Source organism: Macaca fascicularis, chromosome 7, assembly GCF_037993035.2.
Source record: "Macaca fascicularis isolate 582-1 chromosome 7, T2T-MFA8v1.1".
Taxonomy (NCBI): domain Eukaryota; kingdom Metazoa; phylum Chordata; class Mammalia; order Primates; family Cercopithecidae; genus Macaca; species Macaca fascicularis.
In genome coordinates, this window is record NC_088381.1 from 18960178 (window position 1) to 18986363 (window position 26186).

At 43.1% G+C, this 26186-nt stretch overlaps 1 protein-coding gene across 7 annotated transcripts in view; it reads left to right on the forward strand.

Annotated features, from left to right (window-relative positions):
- The window catches only part of CAPN3 (calpain 3), a 58998-nt gene that overhangs the window by 2393 nt on the left and 30419 nt on the right, over window positions 1-26186 (forward strand). Inside the window, exon 2 of one of the 7 annotated variants that reach the window (XM_045397219.3) lies at window positions 7234-7401. The exons of the other annotated variants lie outside the window; for them this stretch is intronic. Within the exon in view, the coding sequence (XP_045253154.1) occupies window positions 7279-7401 (123 nt within the window). The 5' untranslated portion in view covers window positions 7234-7278. The remainder of the gene's footprint in view (window positions 1-7233; window positions 7402-26186) is intronic. 7 annotated transcript variants of the gene reach the window in all.

A 26186-nucleotide genomic window follows, 5' to 3' on the forward strand; every position in this document is an offset into this window, starting at 1 on the left:
TTGTTCCTGTCTGAAACTCTGCTCAGGTGTCACTTCCTTCAATCTTTCTCATGACTGTTTTCCTCTCACTGAGAGCAGAGACTCTTCCTGTTCATCTTTGAGGCCCACTCACCAAGTTCAGGCCAGTCCCATAGTGGGTACTCAGCTGATGCTGGTGAATGAAAACCCATGCCCGAGGGCCTTGACCGGTGAGACAGGATAGTCCTGCGTTCCCAGGCAGGGAGTTCTTAAAAACCCTTTCTTGTGCCAGACGTGGTGGCTTATGCCTGTAATCCCAGCACTTTGGGAGGCAGAGGTGGGAGCATCACTTGAGCTCAGGAGTTGGAGACCAGCCTGGGCAACATAGTGAGACCCTATCTCTATAAAAAAAAGAAATAAAAGCCCTTTCTCAGAATGGGTAAAATTAAAACCTACAAATACTATTTTCAGTGAAATCATTGGTGAACTTGAGTCACAAGCTAGACTTACAAATTAATAAAAATGCTTTAAGGGCCTGTTATGCTCTAGGTACTAGATTGGGCAGTGTCCATATTTGAAATGAGGGGTGCAGAAGACCTCTCTGTTCTAAATTGTGCCCCCACCACCACCATCACCAACAACAAAGATCCTGGATCTTCGACTGTTTGAGTCACTAAAGGACCAGATAGCAAAGGCCACTCTTCAATAAAATGCCCACATGTTCCCCTGGGGTTAAGATCACAGGAACACTGCCCATTGGGTTCACTAGTATAAATAAGAAATATAAAATTAGAGATGGTCAGAGTTGAACTGATTCTTGGAGAGGTGGTCCAGTGTCCTTGCTTTATAGGTGAAGTGATTAAGGCCCAGAAAGGGCAAATGACTTATCTACAGCCACACAAGTTGACTTGAAACTGAAAAACTGAAATGACTCCAGAACTTTCTGACTATGAAGCACTTCTTGGAGACATCAGTTTTCCGTTAACTTCTTCAGATGTAGTGACCTTTGCCAGCCCTGAGCAGTCTGAAAAGACTGTGTCCTATCAGGAAAAGCACCACGCAGGTGAGTAAAGGCCTTCCTGCTTTTACTATCTAAGGCACAGAACCTTTGGAAACCAATCTGAATTTTTTTCAACCATCAAGTATTATTTATTATAATTACAGTGATAATTATGATGATAATGATAAAGGGAGAATTATTCCTGGCCAACTATAATTCTAGTTAAAATAGCATGCTACACTTTCAGCCTTTCCCTCTTAAAAGAAAACAGGCTCTGGCCAACTGTTCCCAGCACAGCTGTAATCTCTTCTCTCACTTACCAGTGCTACTGTCACACGCATCTGTGTGAAGAGACCACCAAACAGACTTTGTGTGAGCAACAAGGCTGTTTATTTCACCTGGGTGCAGGCGGGCTGAGTCCAAAAAAGGAGTCAGCAAAGGGTGGTGAGATTATCATTAGTTCTTATAGGTTTGGGATAGATGTACAAAGTACATTCTCAAGGGCGGGGAGAATATTACAAAGTACCTTCTTAAGGGTGGGGGAGAATATTACAAAGTACCTTCTTAAGGGCAGGGGAGAATATTACAAAGTACCTTCTTAAGGGTCAGGGGAGAATATATCCTATCAGTTAGGGTGGGGCAAGAACAAATCACAATGGTGGAATGTCATCAGTTAAGGCTATTTGCACTTCTTTTGTGGATCTTCAGTTGCTTCAGGCCATCTGGATGTATATGTGCAGGTCACAGGGGATATGATGGCTTATCTTGGGCTCAGAGGCCTGACAGCTACCTCACAGCCTTTCTTCCTCTACTCGGGAGCATCATGCATTGAGTTTCCAGGGCAAACAATCTGATTCCTCTAGCCTTTCCTTATATGATCTATTTCTAGGATCAGAAAGCATACAAATTATTCAATACTTCCTAACTGTTAAGACAAGTTTTCTTGATGATAGATCCCAGGGCAGAATATAATGGCCTCTAGAACAGGGCTTCTGGGATGCTGGTGCCCAATACACTAGGGATAGGTTGGGGATGGAAGGGCAGGTCATGTTTCATTCCATGGAGTGGAAGGTTCAATTGCACCACACTCCTGGCCTCTCTTCTCGTGGTGGGTTTGTAAAGAGAACTTGAGCTGTAAAGCCCAGTTCTTGGCTTCCGTCTTTCTCTGGGAAGCAAGCTGCCTGCAAGAAGCATGACTTCTGCTTTCTACCCTCCTTGCAGCAATTTTTCTGGAGGTAAGACCTCATGGGGAGTCATGCAGGAGTCCCTGGGCCACCTGGTAATATATAGTTAATAGTAAAGATAATCGGTAGTCTTGAGTGAGAACTCACCACATGCCAGTAACTAAATGCTTTCCATATGTTAATTAATTTAATCTTCACAACAATCCTGTAAGGAAGTACCATTATTGTCCCACTTTACAAAGGAGGGAACTGAGTCTCAGAGGGATTCTCCAGATCTCCCAGTTAGTGAAGGTTGGAGCTGGGATTTAAACCCACACAATCTGGCTCTAGAGCCCCCAATCTATCTATTTCTGAGATTTAGCTGTCAATACCCATTTTTATTAAACAATAAATGTAGGATTTTGGATTCCCACCTGCCCTGCACTTTTGTAGCATTCCTTTATTGGCTCAAAACTCAGGCATGGAAATAAGGTGTCATTTATTGGGCCTCCTCAAGACACAACAGGCATTGAGTGACACCCCAGGGGTAGCCCCTAAAAGCAGCAGCCTCTGTAAGTTGGAGTTGGAATGGCACAGTGGCTAAGAGCCCAGGCTCTGAGGTCAGATAACCTATGTTCAAGTCTTGGCCTGCTACCTAACACTTAGGTAATCTTGGTCACATACCCTCATTTTGCCACAGGTTCTCCATGTGAAAAATGGAGAGCAACCATAATAGAAGAACCCATCTCATAATTGAGGATTAAATGAGTTAATGCAGGCTAAAGGCTTACGACCAGCACGTGGGCGAGTGTTCAGTAAACATAGACTACTCTTATTACTGCCTACAAGCAGCTGTGCAGTCTCTTAAAAGTGGCAACATCATAAACATTTTTCCAGCTTAATTTGTGCCTGTGACCAGTAAAGATATTAACCACAGCGATGTATTTGAGTACTTCATGCCTGGTCTAAATGCATCCATCCATCTCAGCATGAGGATGTGTGTGTGAATGCTCCCCTCATGGGCAGGGGACTCCTTGTCCTTTAGGGCAATTCCAGTTGTCTACATCAAATATCAAATGTATGTTTGGTTGTGAAAATCTGAGTGTATCATAGAGCCAGGAAGGCGACGACAAAAGAGGGTCACTCTTGGCTGGGAACTTGGCCACTTGCTCAGTGATTAGCTTTGAAGCCCCACCGAGACCAACATGGTGAGCAAGGGCTTCCTTTTTCCCATGCTTGCACCTCAGTCATGCCAGGTGGAGAGTTCTTAAACTACTGCTCTCTGATCTCCTGCAATCCCCAAATCAGGGGCAACCTAGATCCCTGCTTCTTTTGGAGGGATGAGAAGTGAAGGGCCAGTTGCAGGACCTTGTGATGAAAGGGTATCTGGTCCCCTCCTCACCCTTGGTAACGTGGGATCGCAGAATTGCTCCACAGTGCCCTGCCCTGCACCATCAGCTCAGCTGGCCAGGGCCTCCAGCAGTGGACCCTGACAACAGTGAGGTTCCTGGGCTTCCCCCTGTCTCTGGTGCTAGGTGGAGTCACCTTTCTGTAAATTCCATGTTATTCCAGACCCACCCTAACCTAGAGCTTGGAGAAGGAAGGGCCCACCCTATTTAGGAGCTAGATTAACCCAGACTTCAGGTTAAACTTGAAACAACCCAGACTTCAGGTTAAACAGACCATCAGCATGGTCTCAGTGTTTCTTGGCTCTGCTAGGAGAGGTTATTTCTGGTTGGGTCTCCAGTTCACAGCCCTGAATTGGAGTCAAAACTGCATCATTGATATACAGCCACCTCCAGCTTAACCTCCAGCTCTTTCCCTAGGAAATCCCGTTCTCCCTCCACCGTCCTCCAAGCTCCTGGGGCTGATAGCTGGGCCCTGCAGTTTCTCATCGCAACCTTCTGCTTAACTCTTCTATTAGCTGTTGGGAGTTGGGGGAGCTCGTCACCTTCCCACTTAACTCAAGATCCAGTGCCTTCTCATTTGCTGGTGGTGGCTGGAGCTCCAGCTATGGGTTGCCTAACCCACCTCTTTCCCTCAACTCCTGTCCTCACCTCTCTATCATTACAGGGCCCCACCCATTACCAGCTCAGAGCTGGGTCTCCACTTCACCCATATTTCTCTACTGTTTGCCTTTCTTCTTGCAAGGTATTACTATCATACCCGTATCCAGCCATGCTTTGCCCAGTAGTCCAACCTCACCCTTAGCCCTGCTCTTCCTCACTCCTGGGGCCAGTAGTTCCCTCCGCCAACACCTGGACCTGTAGAAGCCTCTTTCCCAGACAGCCAGCAGCAGCCCCTTAATCCTTTGAACAGATGACTTTATTCCTTGTATTCTGGTACACAAAAATCTCTTGTATTAGGCTCATTTTAAGGATAGAGTTTAGGTAAGTTTCCCAAGCTGTAATTCATCATGAACCTTATTCTCCCATGTCTAGAAGATTCTCAATACTAGTACTTTCTTCATCTTATCAGAGGGTGTCCATGGAAGGTCATGACCATCACCCAGCTGAGTGCAGTAGAAGGAAGCTTTCTAATGTAAGTTGCATCATAGTTTCAGAGATGTGAGAGAAATTCAGAAATGTGAGGGAAATTGTGAAATGTAAAATGTGAGGGAGAAAAGCATTCAGAATGGAAAAAATAAGACAAAGTCCCTTCCCATCTAACTCACAGCCCTGCCATCCCCAACCTATTCCTTTTCCCAGGCTTGCTCTTTCTTCCATGCTGTCTATCAACATGGACCCAGCCACACTGGCTGGTTTTTGCTGCTTTCTATATGACCTGGTCTCTTGCCGCTTCCCAGCATCCTTGGCATCCAGGCAGAACCGACTTCTTCCTTGTGCCAGGGCTGTTACACCAGGAGAAAAAAAAGTATGACATTCTTCAGGGTAGATCTTCTTACTACTATGGAATTATTGTCGAGTCTTTAAACTTATTTCGCCAAATATGCTCACTTTCTGAACCCTTAACGTGGCAGAAACATCTTCTTTCTTCTCGAGGAAAACCTGTAAGAAAAAATTAGAAAGATTATTGTAATTACAGAATTACAATAATCTCTGGGGTGGGGGAAGGAGAATTAAATATGATTGTTTTCTAGGAAGAAAACAAAAACACCTGCCCGTTTACTTACGAGAAGGAGGGGCTCGCGACGACCCCCCACCCGGTGTTCTTCCTCTCCACGACCCGACCCTCACAGAATTCTTTTTTTTTTTTTTTTTTTTGGAGACAGAGTCTTGCTCTGTTGCCCAGGCTGGAGTGCAGTGGCTCCAGCTCGGCTCACTGCAACCTCTGCCTCCCGGGTTCAAGCAATCCTTCCACCTTAGCCTCCCTAGTAACTGGGACTACAGACATGTGCCACCACGCCTGGCTAATTTTCATATTTTTAGTAGAGACGGGGTTTCACGTATTGATCAGGCTGGTCTCGAACTCCTGACTCCAAGTGATCCACCTGCCTCAGCCTCCCAAATTGCCAGGATTATAGGCATGAGGCACTTCGCCCGGCCTCCCTCACAGAATTCTTTCCGAGTGCTTGTGAAACTTCTGAGGCAAGTGACTTGGTAGAGGGTGGAGGTTCCTATTTTGGTTTACACAAGCAGGGGTGAGCCAACATTCAGAAGTCAGAATGTGGAAAGCACAGGAGTGTGTGGAGAGAGAAGCACACAGAAGGGAGCTGCTAGGAACCGGCTGAACTGTGGTGGGAATGAGAGGCTCTGCCCTCTCAGAGGCTATGGAGTGGTGTCAAGACTAATTCACAAGGAAGCCTGGTGCCTCAGGAAGCATTCTGCTGGAGAGGAGCTGACACGTACTTTTCCATTTTCATTCAACCTTCAAATTTAAACAGTCACCATCACAACTTTCAGAAGTGTATTATATACTCCAGAACACCAGGAATATAGTATAAAAACTGCTATTTTTAAAATACCCCAGAGATCATAGGACCAAAAAAATGGGAACTACTTTCAGCCTTTCCAGATGGATGGCTTTCTTTCCTGATACAAAGGTTTTGAAGGGAAAAGGATGGCTCCATCTCCTTCAGTAACCTACAGCTTGTAACTTTCACAGTCTGAACATTCATCCTTATTTCTAACTAGAACATTTTCAGATGCAAATGTAGTACATTTTCTCTGGCCGTGACCCAAAAAGACAGTGAAATAGAGTCAGCTGATTTTCCCTGTATGGGAAATCCTCCCTATTCTTTTTTTTTTTTTTTTTTTAATAGAGATAGGGGTCTCACTATGTTGTCCACACTGGACTTGAACTCCTGGGTTTAAGTGATCCTCCTGCCTCAGACTCTGAGTAGCTGGGACTACAGGCATATCCTGTTCTTGAATCATGTCATCCCTCTTTTAATTACTTCAGATCAGTCACAAAATTGTTCCAACTTTACGCCATAGGCATGGCTTTTCCAACATGGGGGACATCAGTGCTATAAACCTTACACAGCCAATCCTTGTTATTCGCAGATGCCATATTTGCAAATTCACCTACTCGCTAAAGTTTGTCTCCCCAAAATTAGTACTTGAGGTGTTTTTGCAGTCATTTGTGAGCATACACAGAGCTGTGAAAAATCTGAGTCACCCCACACGCATGTTCTCAGCTCAGGTCAAACAAGGCAACGCTCTGTCTTCTTGTTTCAGCTTTCATACTGTAAAGAGTGTCCTTTTCATGATGTCTTTAGTGCCATGTTTTTCTCATTTCTGTGCTTTTTATTGGTGACCTCCAAGCATAGTGCTGAAATGCTGTCTAGCATTCTAGGAGGCTGTGGTGTGCCTCATCGAAGCAATGCGTGTGTCAGATAAGCTTTGTTCACACACAAGTTATAGTCAGTTGGCTGTGAGTTCAATGTTATTGAATAATTAAACAATAATTTAATGAATCAATATTAAATAAGGTGTCTTTAAGCAGAAACATACATAAAATCAGGCTCTGTATTGATTGGTTGATGAAAATGTGACCAGAGACTCACAGGACCCTAACTCTGTATGTCCCCTAGGAGCAATGGTTCAGTATTTACTAATACAGTGATCTCAGCAATATTACAAAACATAACTACCAAGAATAATGAGTATTGACTATACTTCATTTTCTCTGTATTCTTAAATATTACAGCTTGAAACAATACTCTATTAAGAATGTGGCCAAACATGGTGGCTCATGCCTGCAGTTCCAGCACTTTGGGAGGCCAAGGCAGGTGGATCACTTGAGCCCAGGAGTTCAAGACCAGCCTGGACAACATGGCGAAACCCTCTCTCTACTAAAAATATAAAAATTAGCCAGGTATGGTGGTTTCTGCCTATAGTCCTAGCTATAAGAGTTAAAAAGAAAGAGGAAAGAAACATGAAAAATGGCTCAACAAAGACAGGTTTATTTTGGAGAATAAACCTGAGAGGGGCTTCTGGCCGATTTTGGTCAGGAGTACTCTCTCTTACAGACTAAGTGTATTTAAGGGTTCTGGGTGAGAGAGTCTATCACAGGCTTGAAATATTTCTGTGTGGAGGAGAAGTTCATTGTGGGTTTGGAATGTCTCTGGTCGGAGGAGAGGTTATCTTGGGACTGGCATGTCTCTGGTCAGGGAGGGGGCTTATCTTAGGATTGGAATGTTTCTGGTTGGAGATGTCATTTGTGGTTTATGGTCATGCTGACATTAGCCATTAGGCCGATGCCCTTTGGGTTGGATTTAGGCAGTGTTTGATCAAGGGGCACTTTAAAATGGTGGTGCTTGTCCAAGATGGCGATTCTCCTGCTCTGTCACTAGCTACTTGGGAGACTGAGGTGGGAGGATCACTTGAGCTAGGGAGGTTGAGGCTGCAGTGAGCCAAAATTGTGCCACTGCATTCCAGCCTGAGTGACAGAATGAGACCCTGTCTCAAAAAGAAGAAGAAAAAAAGAAGAATGTGATCAGTATGAAGTATCGCAGCATGTTTTATTTTTTATTTTTTATTTTTTTTTTGAGACGGAGTCTCGCTCTGTCACCCAGGCTGGAGTGCGGTGGCCGGATCTCTGCTCACTGCAAGCTCCGCCTCCCGGGTTTACGCCATTCTCCTGCCTCAGCCTCCCGAGTAGTTGGGACTACAGGCGCTCGCCACCTCGCCCGGCTAGTTTTTTGTATGTTTAGTAGAGACAGGGTTTCACCGTGTTAGCCAGGATGGTCTCGATCTCCTGACCTCGTGATCCGCCCGTCTCGGCCTCCCAAAGTGCTGGGATTACAGGCTTGAGCCACCGCGCCCGGCCGCAGCATGTTTTAATCCATTGCAGTCATTCTTCTTTTTCATGTTCAAATTGTCCCATCTTTGGACAGTAGGAGCCTGTGCATATTGCCTGTATCATTTCACATTACTCCATTAATCTTTTATCCTTTCCTTATTTTCTGGCCATAACAAAATGTGCCACGCCCATCTTGTACATTTCTTGCCTCACACCTAGAATGAATCATTTCTTCAAGAAACCTGGTTCCTTTGGTCTGAAATGGAGTGAAAGAAAGGGCATAAGATTGAGAGGACAGATGGCAGCTTCCTAGGACCCAGCACTTGGCCATCGCATCAGCACTTTGTTTCTTTTTTTCTTTTTCTTTTTCTTTTTTTTTTTTTTTGAGACAGAGTCTCACTCTTGTTGCCCAGGCTGGAGTGCAGTGGCGCCATCTCAGCTCACTACAACCTCCGTCTCCTGGGTTCAAGCGATTCTCCTGCCTCAGCTTCTGAAATAGCTGGGACTACAGGTGCCCAGCATCATGCTTGGCTAATTTTTGTATTTTTAGTGGAGACGGGGTTTCACCATGTTGGCCAGGCTGGTCTCAAACTCCTGACCTCAGATGATCCACCCGCCTCAGCCTCCCAAGGTGCTAGGATTACAGGCGTGAGCCACCACGCCCAGCCTCGCATCAGAACCTTCAAGTTGGAAGCTTTCTGTCCATACCAGACAGTCTCTTGCTCTAATGACCTCTTCCATGTGCCCCACTGCCTCTAAAATTAATACTGACTCCTGTGTATCTTCTCAGCCAGGAGTCATTTGACCGTGTTACTCAGTTCTAAAAAGAAGAAATCCTCGGTTGGCACAAAATAAAAGTTACTCCATGCCAGCATGAGAAGAGAGGGAGGGGGCTGAACCACAGAAAAACCTAGGCCGTGGCAAGAAGGTCTCTGCTGCTAGGCCTAGGACCCAGTTGTTTCTTCTCCCAGGAAAATTATTTACCTTTCCAATGAAGCTGGCTCAGCGAGTGGTCTGCTTGTGATCTGCTTTAAGAGTGTCTTTTTTCAGACAGTTGACAGAGAAGTGAGGTCACTGTCCTAGCCACAGAGAGGAAGAACTGGGGACATTGTGCAGAGTGGATAAGACAGCTAGAGTTAGAACCAAACAGACCCGGTCTGAACACTGACTCAGGCACTAGTAAGTCACATAAGTAAGTCACATTTTTTAAGTTTTGCTTTTCTCTTCTGTAATGAGGATAAGGATATTCCCATCATAGGGCTGATTTGAGTGGCATTCAGCAAGTTCTAGTAGGTATGCAAGGTAAGGTAGCAATTACTATTAGCATAGGCAGCAAAGGGCAGGAGCATAACACAGTGATGAGGAGCACAGGCTGTGATGTCAGGCAAACTTCATTCAAATCCCAGCTCCACCAATTAACGATGTGACCTTGGGCAAATTATTGACCATTCCAAGGTCTCAGTTTCTGCATCTGTGACTAGAAAATGAAAATTTCTACTTTCATAGAGTTGTTGTAAGGATTAAATGAGATTCTATACATAACATGCTTAATACAATGAGTCAATAAATAATGATGATAGTAACTGAAAGGCAAAATGAGGTACCCAGTTGAGAGCCAGCCTTCTGTCTAATCAGCAGAGAATCATGATAATGTCATCATGGGAGTAGCGGGGATAGGGAAGGTGCATATGTTTCAGTGAAAATGACAATTCTATAAGTAACTTTTAGGAGCATCTTCTATTATATTCCACAAGACAGCAGCTCCTCCTGGGGGTCATGATGGGGACAGAGCTGTAGACATCATGGTGAACAAATTAAAGTGACTCAGCAGTTTAATGCTTACAGTGAGAGGGGCTGGGACAGAAATGGCCAAGAAATACAAGAAAAGATGCATTTTCCTAATTATAAATAAGGCAAAGCATCTTTTTTGTACACTTGTCTTTTTCTTGATCTGTATTTCACTGTATATGAAACACCTGCTAATGTCTTTTGCTCATTTTTCTACTGAGTTGTCTTTTTCAATTTGAATCACAGGCATTCTTTTTTTTTTTTTTTTTTTTTTTGAGACAGTCTCGCTTAGTCGCCCAGGCTGGAGTGCAATGGCGCGATCTCGGCTCACTGCAAGCTCCACCTCCCGGGTTCACGCCATTCTCCTGCCTCAGCCTCCCAAGTAGCTGGGACTACAGGCGCCCGCCGCCTCGCCCGGCTAATTTTTTGCATTTTTAGTAGAGACGGGGTTTCACCATGTTAGCCAGGCACAGGCATTCTTTATGTATCCTGGATACTAATCCTTTCTTGGTTAGACGTGTTACATACATCTTATCCCACCTTGTGACTTGCCTCTTCACTCTCTTAAGAATACTTTTCTTGGCCGGGCGCGGTGGCTCAAGCCTGTAATCCCAGCACTTTGGGAGGCCGAGGCGGGCGGATCACGAGGTCAGGACATCGAGACCATCCTGGCTAACACGGTGAAACCCCGTCTCTACTAAAAATACGAAAAGAAATTAGCCGGGCGTGGTGGCGGGCGCCTGTACTCCCAGCTACTCGGGAGGCTGAGGCAGGAGAATGGCGTGAACCCGGGAGGCGGAGCTGGCAGTGAGCCGAGATCGCGCCACTGCACTCCAGTCTGGGCGACAGAGCGAGACTCCGTCTCAAAAAAAAAAAAAAAAAAAAAAAAAGAATACTTTTCTTAGGCTGGGCGCAATGGCTCATGCCTGTAATCCCACCACTTTGGAAGGCTGAGGTAGGCAGATCACCTGAGGTCAGGAGTTCAAGACCAGCCTGGCCAACATGCCAAAACCGCATCTCTACTAAAAATACAAAAATTAGCTGGACATAATGGCAGGGGCCTGTAATCCCAGCTACTCAGGAGGCTGTGGCAGGAGAATCACTTGAACCCAGGAGACGGAGGTTGCAGTGAGCCAAAATCCTGCCACTGCACTCCAGCCTGGGTGACAGAGCAAGACTCCATCTTAAAAAAATTTTAAAATTTTTTAAAAATTCGAAAAAAGCCTGTTGGGATTTTTATTGCAGTTGCATTGAATCAATATGGGAAGAATACATCTTGACAATATTGAGTCTTCCTATCCATGAAGTGGGGATGTTTCTCCATTTAAATAGGTGTCTTTTAATAAAAGTTTTATGATTTTCTCAATGACATCTTGAACATCTTTTTTTTTTTTTTTTTTTTTGAGATGGAGTTTCATTCTTGTTGCCCAGGCTGGAGTACAATGGTGCAATCTCAGCTCACTGCAAACATCACCTCCCAAGTTCAAGCAATTTTCCTGCCTTAGTCTCCCAAGTAGCTGGGATTACAGCCATGTACCATCATGCCTGGCTACTTTTGTATTTTTAGTAAAGACAGGGTTTCACCATGTTGGTCAGGCTAGTCTCAAACTCCTGACCTCAGGTGACCCCCCACTCCTCGGCCTCCCAAAGTGCTGGGATTACAGGCATGAGCCACTGTGCCCAGCCTGCCTTGAACATCTTTTGTCAGATTTATTCCTAGGCATCTTTTAACAAAAATAGTTAAATAAAAGTCATTTTTGTTAGTGGCATCTTTCTTAAAATTGTACTCAGTTGCTCAGGTATAAACATGCATTTGACTCTTATATGCAATATATTTGCTAAACTAATAGTAATTCTAGTAATTTTTTTCTTTTTTTTTCTTTTTTTTTTTTTGAGATAGAGTCTTGCTCTGTCACCCAGGCTGGAGTGCTCACTGTAACCTCCACCTCCCAGGTTCGAGTGATTCTCCTGCCTCAACCTCCTAAGTAGCTAGGATTACAGGTGCCCGGCACCACATCCGGCTAATTTTTGTTTTTTTTTTTGAGACGGAGTCTTGCTCTGTCTCCCAGGCTGGAGTGCAGTGGCTGGATCTCAGCTCACTGCAAGCTCCGCCTCTCGGGTCTATGCCATTCTCCTGCCTCATCTTCCCGAGTAGCTGGGACTACAGGCGCCTGCCACCTCACCCGGCTAGTTTTTTGTATTTTTTTGGTAGAGACGGAGTTTCACCGTGTTAGCCAGGCTGGTCTCGATCTCCTGACCTCATGATCCGCCCATCTCGGCCTCCCAAAGTGCTGGGATTACAGGCTTGAGCCACCACGCCCGGCCTTAATTTTTGTATTTTTAGTAGAGATAGGGTTTCACCATTTTGTCCAGGCTGGTCTTGAACTCCTGACCTCAAGTGATCTGCCTACCTCGGCCTCCTAAAGTGCTAGGATTAAAGGCATGAGCCACCACTCCCAGCTGTAATTCTAGTAATTTGATTGTAGATCTGTAGATTCTATATTGTTATGTAGATAGATAATTTAGAAATAATGACAGGGCTGCCAAGTACCTTTTGCAGTAGCCTCATTCTTGTTCTATAGCACTGGCTAAACCCTTCAGCATAATGTTAAAGGTAAAGAAAATAACAGGAATCCTTTTCTGGTTCCCAATTTTAAAGAGAGTATTTTTTTTTTTTGAGACGGAGTCTCGCTCTGTCGCCCAGGCTGGAGTGCAGTGGCCAGATCTCAGCTCACTGCAAGCTCTGCCTCCCGAGTTTACGCCATTCTCCTGCCTCAGCCTCCTGAGTAGCTGGGACTACAGGTGCCCGCCACCTCGCCCGGCTAGTTTTTTGTATTTTTTAGTAGAGACAGGGTTTCACCATGTTAGCCAGGATGGTCTCGATCTCCTGACCTTGTGATCCGCCCGCCTCGGCCTCCCAAAGTGCTGGGGATTACAGGCTTGAGCCACCGCGCCCGGCCGAGAATATTCTTAATTTTTCACTGTTGAATAGATTCATAGATACCATTTATCATTAAGAAAGTCCCCCACTAGTCTTGCTGTGCCTTAAAAGATTTTTTGAAATCATAAATGGTTGTTGAACTTTATAAAATACTGTTCCCCATCTGTTGAGAAAATCATGTAATTATCCTCCTTTAAAAAGTTAATATGCAAAATTACATTAATTGAGTTTTCTAATGTTGACACCTGGCATTCTTTTTTTTTTTTTTTTTTTTTTTTGAGACGGAGTCTCGCTCTGTCGCCCAGGCTGGAGTGCAGTGGCCGGATCTCAGCTCACTGCAAGCTCCGCCTCCCGGGTTTACGCCATTCTCCTGCCTCAGCCTCCCGAGTAGCTGGGACCACAGGCGCCCACCACCTCGCCCGGCTAGGTTTTGTATTTTTGAGTAGAGATGGGGTTTCACCGGGTTAGCCAGGATGGTCTCGATCTCCTGACCTCGTGATCCGCCCGTCTCGGCCTCCCAAAGTGCTGGGATTACAGGCTTGAGCCACCGCACCCGGCGACACCTGGCATTCTTAGAAAAGCACATTTAGACCATATTAACGTTCTTATATATCACTGAATTTTGGTTTGCTAATCTTTTATTTAGGTTTTTTACTGTCTGCTCATAGATAGATCATAGCTTTATGAGATTGGCTTATTATTTATCTTTCTTGTGCTGTCCAATTTTGATAATATAAAATGAATGCAGAGGCCGGTCATGGTAGCTCACGCTTGTAATCCCAGCACTTTGGGGGGCTGAGGTGGGCAGTTCACTTGAGGTCAGGAGTTCGAGACCAGCCTGCCCAACATGGCAAAACCTGTCTCTACTAAAAATACAAAAATTAGCCAGACATGATGGTGCATGCCTATAATCCCAGCTACTTAGGAGGCTGATGCACGAGAAACGCTTGAACCCAGCAGGCAGAGCTCAGCTCAAACATTGCAGTGAACCAAGATCGCACCATTGCACTCCAACCTGGGCAACAAAGCAAGACTGTGTCTCAAAAAGAAAAAACGAATGCAGGATGTGCCTTGTTCTGAAAGAGACTGCATAAGATTAAAACTAAATGTTCCTTAAATATTTGGTAGCATTTTGCCAATGTTTTCTTTAAAGGAAGATTTCTATCTACAACCTCTTTAATAATCATGGGATCATTTGAAATTGTTTTTCTTCTTGAGTCAGTGGTAATATTTATTTTTCTAGGAATTTGTAGTGATCCTATCTCAGAGGTGTTTGTTTTTGGCTTTAAAGTCAGTTTTGCTGAGTATTAGCGAAGGTACACAAGCTTTTGGGGCAAGGTTTGTGTTGTATATATTTTTATCTTTCTTTTACTTTCAGCAGTTCTATGTTCTAATATCATGGGCATATTTCTTATAAACCGCTATGGCTTTTTAAGCAAACACATTCTAAAAACCTTTGTCTTTTAGCTAGAAATGTTAGTCTGTTCACATTGATGATAAGTATTAATATATTTTGGGTTCATTTCATTATCTTAACCATATACTTTGTATTGCCTTTTAAATGTTCTTTGTTTCTTTTATCTACCCTTCTTTTAAATTTATTATAAGTGGATTTTTTTCTTTTTTTCCTTTCTACTAATTTGAAAGATATAGATGATTTTTGTTTTTCCATTGATTGCCCCAAAAATGTTAACATACATATTAATCTTAGCAAAGTCTGAACTTAATCAATAATTTTATTTTTCTCTTAATATGAGAACCGTAGAACATTTTAACCCTAAATACTCCTCTCCTAACTAATATGCCATTGTTGTTATTCAGAATTTTAGTTCTTTCTTTTTCTGTTTTTTTGAGCTGGAGTCTTGCTCTGTCACCCAGGCTGAAGTGCAGTGGCGCCATCTCAGCACACTGCAACCTCTGCCTCCCAGGTTCAAGCAATTCTTCTGCCTCAGCCTCCCTAGTAGCTGGGATTACAGGCACCCACCACCACGCCTGGCTAATTTTTGTATATTTAGTAGAGACAGGGTTTTGCCATGTTGGCCAGGCTTGTCTCGAACTCCTGACCTCAGGCCATCTGCCCGCCTCAGCTTCCCAAAGTGCTGGGATTACAGGCATGAGCCACCACACCCTTTAAAGATAAAGGCCCTATCTTTATTTTTCAACCTTAAAATGAGAAATTATAATTTTTAATCCAGTCAATATTTGCTTAGATTTACACATGTTTACCAGTTTCTTTACTTACTGTTTTTGTTCTATCCTGTGTCTTAGATTGTTCCTTCTAGAATAATTTTACTTTTTCTTGAAGTACAATGTTTAGAAGTTCTCTCAGTAAGGGTCTATTTGTAGTAAGTAAGAACGCTGCATTTTTATTTGTATGAAATTTGCTGTCACTCTTGAAAAGTTTTCCTGTATAATCAGTCCTAGGTTGATGCTAGTACTATCTTCTGGCTTACACTGCTGTTGAGAAGCAGCAGTCTTTCTAATCAGTGTACCTTCACAGGCCATCTGTCTTTTTCTCTGACTCTTGGAGAACTTCTCTTTATCTATGGCATTCTGCAGTATCACTATGTTGTGCCTGATGAGCTCAAGTATTTGGAGGATCTCTTGCTGCTAAAAAGCATGGTAAATACATAGAAAAAGAAGAGAATTATCAGTAACAGGAAGAAAGGAACATTTATACAGAAAGGAAATATAATTACAACATATCACTTAGCTAAGAAGTAAACAATATTTACCTAATAACCCTAAAGTAAATAATGAATTTTGATTTTACCAAAAATTTTTTGTTTTGTCTTGAGACGGAGTCTCACTCTTTTGCCCAGGGTGGAGTGCAATAGCACAGTCTTGGCTCTCTGCAATCTTCACCTCCCAGGTTCAAGCTATTTTCCTGCCTCAGCCTCCTGAGTAGCTGCGGTTACAGGCATGCACCACCACGCCCGGCTAATTTTTGTAATTTTAGTAGACACCGGGTTTCACCATGTTGGCCAGGCTGGTCTTAAACTCCTGACCTCAAGTGATCCACCCGCCTCAGCTTCACAAAGTGCTTGGATTACAGGCATGAGCCACTGTGCCCAGCCTGATTTTACCAAAATTTATGACATAGTTATTTTGGGAAAATGGTGGGCAGAATATAGTACAAGAAGCCTAAATCTGATTCACAAAACAGAAGTTCTGGTACTTTGTAAAAATAGCAAATTAGAATAATAAAATAAGCATATTAATTATTTTAAAATATGGGGTAAATACCAGTGAAAGAGCTAAAAGAATTAAAAGTGGCTGCCTCTGAGGAGAGGGATTTGGAGATGGAAAGAGGAAAGGAAAGAAACTGCTATTGCATTGCTTTACATGGTCTTTTGTATTATTTGTTTTTTTTTTTTTGTTTGTTTGTTTGTTTTTGAGACAGAGTCTCACTCTGTCCCCCAGGCTGGAGTGCAGTGGTGTGATCTTGGCTCACTGCAAGCTCCGCCTCCCAAGTTCATGCCATTCTTCTGCCTCAGCTTCCCGAGTAGCTGGGACTACAGGCGCCCGCCACCATGCCCGGCTAAGGTTTTGTATATTTTGGTGGAGATGGGGTTTCACCATGTTTGCCAGGATGGTCTCGATCTCCTGACCTCATGATCTGCCCGCCTCGGCCTCCCACAGTGCTGGGATGACAGGCGTGAGCCACTGCTCCCAGCCTTATTATTTGCCAACGTGGCAAAACCCTGTCTCTATTAAAAATACAAAAATTAGTCAGGCATGGTGGTGTGTGCCTGTAATCCCAGATATTTGGTAGGCTGAGGCGGGAGAATTGCTCAAACCCAGGAGGTGGAGGTTGCAGTGAGCCGAGATCACGCCACTGCACTCCAGCCTGAGTGACAGAGCAAGACCCTATCTCAAAAATAAATAAATAAATAAATAAATAAATAACTAAAGTCATTGGTTTCAAACTTTAGTGAACACAAGACTGTCCTGGTGAACCTATTCCAAATGCAGAGTCCCAGACCCCTACCAAATCCTCAAGTAGGGATGGGCCCTGGGATGGGCCCTGGGAATCTGTATTTTCATCTGGCAGACCAGATGATTCTGATGCATGAAGTTCAAAGATCGCACTTCGAGAAGCACAGATTAGACAAAGGCCATCAGGCGTTCATGAGCAGACAGGGAGACTGGGCGTCCTCCTAGCGGGCAAGCCACCAGGCCTGAGTTTCCTCCCATGTCAGCTCCCTGGTCTTACATTAGAGCTGCCTATTTAAGCACAGTGCAAGTTGAAAAAGCTGTGCTTTCTTATGAATATAATTCCCACACGACACACATTCATCTGCTTTCCCCATCCAGCACATTCTCCGCCCTAAAGGTCCTGAATTTGCAACAACAGATGTCTGCTCACTGCCACGGAGACCTACTCTTAACAGGGACTTCCATTTGCGGTCAAGTTACCTACCCTCTGCATCATTTTCACATAAGAGAGTCCCTAAATGACTGGTCAAGGTCTTTGAGGGGTGGGCCAGGGACATCAGGAGTGTGAAGGTGTCATCACCTCCAAACAATGGCATGGAGCAGATTCCTCCTATGCATTCAGTTACCTGTATAGGATTAGTATATCAGAAGGCCCCATGCTATAGCCTTTTGATCACCAGTGTCAAAGGCATGAACACCTTTTGCTGAGACGAAGTAAGCCTCTCTGTAATTATATTAATATTTTCTTTTTAGAGGAAGAATCCCAGCAAGGCTGATGAAGGTGCCCTAAGGGTCCTCAGGCCATTGCAGTCGATCCCGAGGCTGTCCTTGGAACTCTCTCTCCCCTCCTTGGCTCCCTCTCACAGTGTTGCTCCTAGACCACAGGCTCAGGGGCCTCCAGTCAAAGGTGCTGACTCTGACCATGACCTTTCTCTGGTCTGTTTTCATTTGCATGGTGTTGCTGAGGGTGGAAGAGCTATATAGGCTCCAGGCCATTCCCAAGAGGATTAGGCCTGGGCTGAGGATGCAGTGGGAAAGAGGCAGCAGGGAAGGCCCAGCTCCACTCCCTGAGCACTCGTCATGCCCTACCTGCTGTCAGGATTCTTCTGTGACTGTGTGATCCGAGAGAGGGACAGGAGAAAATGCCCCTCAAGTTTGAGGAGCAGGATTTTGTTGTTCTCAAACAAAGATGTCTGGCCCAGAAGTGCCTCTTTGAAGATCATGTGTTCCCAGCAGGTGTTCAGGTCCTGGCCTCCCATGAGCTGAGCCACAAAACCAAGATTAAGGCCATCATGTGGAAAAGGCCAAAGGTAGGGATGGAGGGGATGGGGCTTCAGCAGCCAGCTCTTGGGGAACAAGAAGCCAAGTGGTCCAGAGCCAGAGGCCATGGATCTGTCCTCTGGGCAATTGACTTATCAAGGGTCTCTTTATCCAAGATACCTTTCTGCTTCCTCCTGAAACTGGAGATGTTATTTTCTATTCCTGAGCTAGAGATTATTATAACACTTTATGGGTCCCTGAAATCATAAATATTTTTAGGGAGCTAATGCACTGTAGTCGAATATCATATCTCTTTTTTCTTTTTTTCTTTTTTTTTTTTTTTTTGAGAGAGAGACTTGCTCTGTCACCCAGGCTGGAGTGCAGTGGCTTGATTATAGCTCACTGCAGCCTCAATCCCCCAGGCCCAAACAATGATCCCACTTCACACCTCAGCCTTCCGAGTAGCTGGGACCCCAGGCATGTGCCACCACCTTTTTATTTGTTTAAATAAATAAATTTATTTATTTATTTATAGAGATGGGGCCTCACTGTGTTGCCCAGGCTGGTCTCAAACCCCTGGGCTCAAACAATCCTCCTACCTAGGCCTCCCAAAGTGCTGGGACTACAGGCAAGATCCATTTCACCTGGCCTCATGTCGCTTCTTCAGAGCAGGTGTTTTGGGGGTGGGAGAGTAGAGTGGTTAAAAGTACTAAGGCTCACAGTTTCAGGGAGAGTTCTGTGGAAGGTGGTGAACAGTAAAGAAATGGAAGGATGGAGACCTGCCTTCTTAATCTTTCACCTAACGCTTGTTCATTCATGTGCTGTCACTTCTGTTTAAGTGGAAAGGTCCGTGCTGAGCAGCCAGAGTCCTTACAGGATGAAGCAGTTTGCATCAGGCTACCTTATGGTGCAACTGATAAGCCCCTCGTGTCAACTTGAGTAGATGAAAGTGCCTGGGAGTGTGTAGCACAAGGCCCTTCTTCCTGCTTGGAGAGGCTTAGAGCTCCAAAAGCGTTCACTGCATTTAGAGCAGGCGAGAAACTCTCTAGACCAGTAGGCTCTGAGGAGGGTGTATACAACCCAGTAGATCTGCAAGATGATCTGTTGGAGTGGATGAAAAAACTGTTAGAAGTATTTATATCTATTTTTTAAATAAACCATAAATTTCAGAATGGTTTTAGATTTACAGGAAAAAAAAATGTGAAGATGGTACAGAGTTCTCATATACCTTGCAGTCATTTGTTCCTATTACCAACATCTTGCATTAGTATAGTACATTTGCTACAACTAATTAGCCAGTGTTAATATATTATTATTAGCTGAAGTCCATAATTTTTCTTAGTATTTTGTCTGATGTCCTTTTTCTGTTCCAAGATCCCACCCAATATACGACATTATGTTTAGTAGTAACATTGTCTTAGCCTTCTCTTGGCTCTGACAGTATCTCTGCCTTCCCTGGTGTTTTATGACCTTCACAGGTCAGGTATTCTGTAAAATAATGACCCTCAATTTACATTTGTCTGCTGTGTTTCTCCTTATGGGCTTAAGGGTTTGGGAGAGGAAGACCACAGGGTAAAGTGCCATTTTCGTCACATTATATATCAAGGATGCAGACAATAAACATGCCTTCTCATTGTTGGTGTTGACCTTGGTCATGTGGCTGAAGTAGTGCCAGTCAGGCTTCTCTACTGTGAAGTTACTTCTTCCCCTCTTTCCATACTATACTCTGGAAGCAAGACACTAAGCATAAGCCCATACTTAAGCAAGGGGGAGTTGTGCTCCACCCTCTTGAGGGCAGAGGATCTGCATCAATTATTGGGAATCATTCTGTATGGGAGCTTTGACTATTCTCCCCATTTATTTATTCAGTCACTTCTTTATATCGATATGGATTCATGGATCTTGATTTTTAAGTCGTAATCCAATACTGCTTTATTTAGGTGCTCAGCTTGTCCCAGCTTTCTGCATTGGGGGCTCTCAGTTGGCTCCTGTGCCTATTTAACATGCCCTAATTGCTTGTGGGTTGTTTTTTTTTTTTCCTTGAGCACTTTCTTACTTTCTGGCACTACCAGCTCATAATGTGTATCTCCTGCCCCAGTCCTAGAATCAGTCATTTCTCCAAGGAGCACTGGTTTCTTTTATTGCAAAAGGTATTAGATATCAAGATCTGGTTGCTAAGTCTGCTCATTGCTACCGGAGTGTGATTGCTTCTGTTCCTCTCAGCTGATAGAGAAAGGAGATATGTGGGTGTACTAAGCCAGCGATCTACACATATCTATAATACTTCTATGTATAACCATCTCACATATCTGAAAATACTTCTATATAAAGCAATTTGTATCTATACTAAGCTAAACATGAGTTCACACTGACATATCTAAATATTTCTTGGCCTTGTGTGTTAATATAAAAGGAATTTTTAAAATTTCGAATTCCAGTTGTTCATTGCTGGTATATAGAAAACTAATTGGTATGTATATACTAACTTGGAATCTTGCAACTGAGTTATATTCACTTACTAGTTCCCAGTGGATTTTTTGGGGTCATTTGTTTGGAATTTTCTACATAGACAATCGTGTCATCTGTAAATATAGTTTTTTTTTTTTGTTTCCAACATTTATATCTTTCATTTCTTTTTCTTATCTTGTTGCATTAGCTAAGACTTCCAGTATGACACTGAATAGGAGAGGTACAAGGGGACATCTTGCTTTGTTCCCAATCTTAAGGGGAAAGCATCTAGTTTCTCACCCTTAAGTATGAAGTTAGCTGTTATTATTTTTGAAAGCGGATGATCGTTACCAAGTTGAGGACATTCTCCTCTCTTCCTAGTTAGCTGAGAGGTTTTTTTAAATCATGAATGGGTGTCAGATTTTGTCAAGGGCATTTTCTCCATCAATTAATATGGTTATATGATTGCTCTTCTTAGCCTGTTGATGTGGTAAATTACATTAATTGATTTTTGAATGTTGAACAAATCTTGTACCTCAAATAAATCCCACTTGGTCGGCCGGGCACGGTGGCTCAAGCCTGTAATTCCAGCACTTTGGGAGGCCGAGACGGGCGGATCACGAGGTCAGGAGATCGAGACCATCCTGGCTAACCCAGTGAAACCCCGTCTCTAGTAAAAAATACAAAAAAAATAGCCGGGCGAGGTGGCGGGTGCCTGTAGTCCCAGCTACTCGAGAGGCTGAGGCAGGAGAATGGCGGGAACCCGGGAGGTGGAGCTTGCAGTGAGCTGAGATCCGGCCACTGCACTCCAGTCTCGGCGACAGAGCAAGACTCCGTCTCAAAAAAAAAAAAAAAAAAAAAAAATCCCACTTGGTCATGGTGTCTGTTTATACATTGTTACATTTGAGTTGCTCATGTTTCATTGAGGATTTTGCTTGTATGTTCATAACAGATATTGGTCTGTAGTCTTCCTTTATTACGATATCTTTTTCTGGCTTGCATATTAGGATAATGCTGGCCTGATAGAATGAGTTAGGAAGTGTTCCCTATGTTTCTATTTTATGGAACATATTGTGGAAAATTCATATTATTTCTTCCTTGAATATTTGGTAGAATTCACTAGTGAAACCATCTGATTCTGGTGCCTTGTTTTTTGGAGGGTTATTAATTATTGACTCAATATTCTTGATAGGTGTAGCACTATTCAGATTATCTAATCCTCCTCAAATGAATTTTGGTAGTTTTTATCATTCAAGAACTTTGTCAGTTTCACCTGTTATCAAATTTGTGGGCATGGAGCTGTCCATATATTTCTTTATTATCCCTTTAATGTCCAAAAGTTCAGTAATGATTGCAGGAGTCCTGCAGACCCCAGCTCCCACGACAGATGAATAACATACCAAGACACCGATATTTAGTGAAAGAGCAGCCAGGGGTCCAAGCCGCTCACAGACACTAAGGAAGGTGCTGTAAACAGTCAGCAGCCAAGGCCCTGACTAGCTGGCCCTATGGGCATTTATTTAGCACAGTTTTAATGACAAAGGCTTTGAGTCAACATACCTGTGGGTAATTAAGTGAATTCGCTGCCTTCAGCCAAACACTATGCAAACCTCTAGGCCTTCCCAGAGGGTTTGTGTTTGTATCCTATAAATTCATCTTAAAATTTTTCCCACCAGCCTGACTGAACTCCCACAAGTGATAACCTGTCATTCATTTTTGATATTAGTAATTTGTGTTTTCTGTTTTTCTTGTTTAGCATGGCTAGAGGTTTATCAATTCTATTGATCTTTCCAAAGAACTATTTTTGTTTTCATTGACTTTCTATTGTTTTCTTGTTTTTTATTTCATTTATTTCTGCTCTGATTTTTTATTATTTCTTTTCTTCTGCTTGCTTTAGGCTTAAATATCTCTTCTTTAGTGTCCTAAGGTGGAATATTGCTTACTGATTTTTCTTTTCTTTCTTTTCTAACTTTCGCATTTAATGCTATAACTTTCTCTTTAAACATTGCTTTTGTTGCATCCCACAAATTTTGATGTTATATTTTTATTTTCACTTAGTTGAAAATATTTTGTAAATTCTTTTGACATTTCTTCTTTGGCCCATGTGTTATTTAGAACTGCGTTGTTTGGTTTCCAAATAATTTGGGATTTTCAACTATCTTTTTGTTATTGATTTCAGGTATCATTCTACTGTGGTCTGTGAAGACACTTATGCTTTCTATTCTTTTAAATTGGTTGCCGGATGCAGTGGTGCACCCTGTAATCCTAGCACTTTGGGAGGCCGAGGCAGGTGGATCATGAGGTCAGGAGTTTGAGACCAGCCTGACCAACATGGTGAAACCCCGTCTCTACTAAAAATACAAAAATTAGCCAGGCGTGGTGGCATGCATCTGTAATCCCAGCTACTCAGGAGGCTGAGGCAGGAAACTCACTTGAACTGGGAGGCAGAGGTTGCAGTGAGTGCTGAGATCACACCACTGCACTCCAGCGTGGATGACAGAGAGAGACTATCTCAAAAAAGAAAAATTTGGTTAAGGTGTATTTTATGGCTCAGAATGTGGTCTATCTTACTGACTTGTTGCATATGAGTTTGAGAAAATGGTTTATTCCGCTATTGTTGGATGTAGACTTCTATTAATGTCAATTTGATCCAGTTGGTTGATAGTGTTGTTCAGGTCAGCAATATCCGTATTGCTTTTCTGCCTGCCTGCTTGATCTATAATTACTGAAAGAGGGTGTTGACATCACCAACTATAATATTGGATTTGTCTATTTCTCCTTTCAGTTCTATCACTCTTTGCCTCATGTATTTTGACACTCTTGTTAGGTGCACACACATTTAGGATTGTATGTCTTCTTGAAAAATTGACCAATTGATCTGTTCATCTATATGTAATGCTCTCCTTATCTCTGATAATTGTCCTTCTTCTGAAATCTGCTGTTTCTGAAATTAATACAACTACAACTTTCTTTTGATTATTGTTAGCATGATACATCCTTCCCTATGTATGAGTTTTTATATTTAAAGTGGGTTTCTTGGCCAGGCGTGGTGGCTCACGCCTGTAATCCCAGCACTTTGGGAGGCTGAGGCGGGCGCATGACCTGAGGTCAGAAGTTTGAGACCAGCCTGACCAACATGGTGAAACCCTATCTCTACTAAAAATACAAAAGTAGCCGAGTATGGTGGCACATGCTTGTAATCGCAGCTACTCAGGACGCTGAGGCAGGAGAATCGCTTGAAACCAAGAGGTGGAGACTGTGCCATTGCACTCCAGCCTGGGCGACAAGAGCGAAACTCTGTCTCAAAAAAATAAATAAATAAAGTGAGTTTCTTGCAGACAACATATAGTTGAGTCTTGTTTTTATCTACTTTTACAGTCTTTGCCTTTAAATTGGTGTATTTTGATCATTCACATGTAAGTGATTATAATATAGTTAGATTACTACCTACATGTTTGTAACTGATTTCTATTTATTGCATTTGTTCTTGTCCCCTCCCCTTTTTCTGGGGCTTCTCTGGTTTAACTGAAAGGTTTTTTTTGTTTTTTGTTTCTTGTTTTTTGAGACAGAGTCTCGCTCTGTCGCCCAGGCCAGAGCGCAGTGGCGTGATCTTGGCTCACTGCGAGCTCTGCTTCCTGGGTTCACACCATTCTCCTGCCTCAGCCTCCTGAGTAGCTGGGATTACAGGCACCCGCCACTACACCTGGCTAATTTTTTTTGTATTTTTTAGTAGAGATGGGGTTTCAACGTGTTAGCCAGGATGGTCTTGATTTCCTGACCTCCTGATCCGCCCGCCTCAGCCTCCCAAAGTGCTGGGATAACAGACCTGAGCCACCACACCCGGCTGAAAGTTTTATATTTTATCCTTTTACCTCCTCATTTTTGTCATCTTGTTTGTTTTTTTGGTTTTTGTTTTTTTTTTTTTTTGAGACAGGGTCTGGCTCTGTCACCCAGGCTGGAATGCAGTGGCATGATCTTGGCTCACTGCAACTTCCGCCTCCTGGGCTCAAGCGATCCTCCCATCTCAGCCTCCTGAGTAGCTAAGACTACAGGTGCATGCCATGCCACCATGACCAACTAATATGTGTGTGTGTGTGTGTGTGTGTGTGTGTGTGTGTGTGTGTGTGTGTATATATATATATATTTTTTTTTAAAGACGGGATTTTGCCATGTTGCCCAGGCTGGTCTCAAACTCCTGAGCTCAAGCAATCTGCCCACCTTGGCCTCCCAAAGTGCTGAGATTACAGGTGTGAACCTGTGGCACCCGGCCTTACCTCCTCTCTTGGTATATCAATTATATTTATTTTTTCCAATTCTAGTGGTCATGCTAGAGTTTCCAGTATACGTTTTCAACTAAGTCCACCCTCAAATAACTCTATACCATTTAGTTTGTAGTATGGGTATTTTATAACAAAGTATTACCATTTCCTTCCTTCCTTTGCTTATGACATTACTGTCATTCGTTTCACTTACCTGTATGCTATAATTGCTCAGCACATTATTTTTATTATAATTTTAACTAAGTTACCCTTTAGATTAAGAATTTATTTTATCTTCATTTATTTCCTCTCCAGTGCTCTTCCTTTCTTTATGTGGGTCCAAGTTTCTGATCTATATCATTTTTCTTCTCCCTAAATAACTTCTTTCAACATTTCTTTATGGCAAGTCTGCTGGCAATGAATTTCCTCTACTTTTGTTTGTCTGATTAAGCTGCAGAATAACAATATTAATAATATCATTACCAAAATAATTCCTGAAAACAGTGTAGTCTTTCTATAGGCTTTCTTCTTTCACCTTTCATTTAAAATGGTTTTAAATAGTTGTTCATTGCCCGAACACTATAGGCAATATATTACATACTTTACATCCTCCCTTTAATCAGCATGTACTTTGTTGGGCTTTTTTGTTGTTGTTGTTGTTGTTGTTGTTTTGTTTGTTTGTTTTGACAGAGTCTCACTCTGTCGCCCAGGCTGGAGTGCAATGATGCGATCTTGGCTCACTGCAACCTCTGCGTCCAGGCTCAAGCAATTCTCCTGCCTCAGCCTCCTGAGTAGCTGGTACTACAGGCATGAGCCACCACGCCTGGCTAATTTTTGTATTTTTAGTAGAGAGGGGATTTCGTCATGTTGGCCAGGCTGGTCTTGAACTCCTGGCCTCGTGATCCACCCACCTCGGCCTCCCAAACTGCTGCGATTACAGGTGTGAGTCATTGCACCCAGCCATCATGTAGTTTTAAATCTACAAATAACGATATACTAACTACTTATTCCCAGTTCTTATGTTAATGTCCTTCTAAACCTTCTGGTTGTCTGAAAGTTATTCTTTAGTATATTCCTCAGGAAGAGCTTCTGGGAACAATATTCCCTGAATTCTTATGTATTAGAAACAGTTTGCCCACATCCCTTATTCTTGAAATGAATAAAAGAAGTCATGTTGTATATAAATCCTTGGTTCACATTTTCTTTCCTTGAGCATCTTAAAT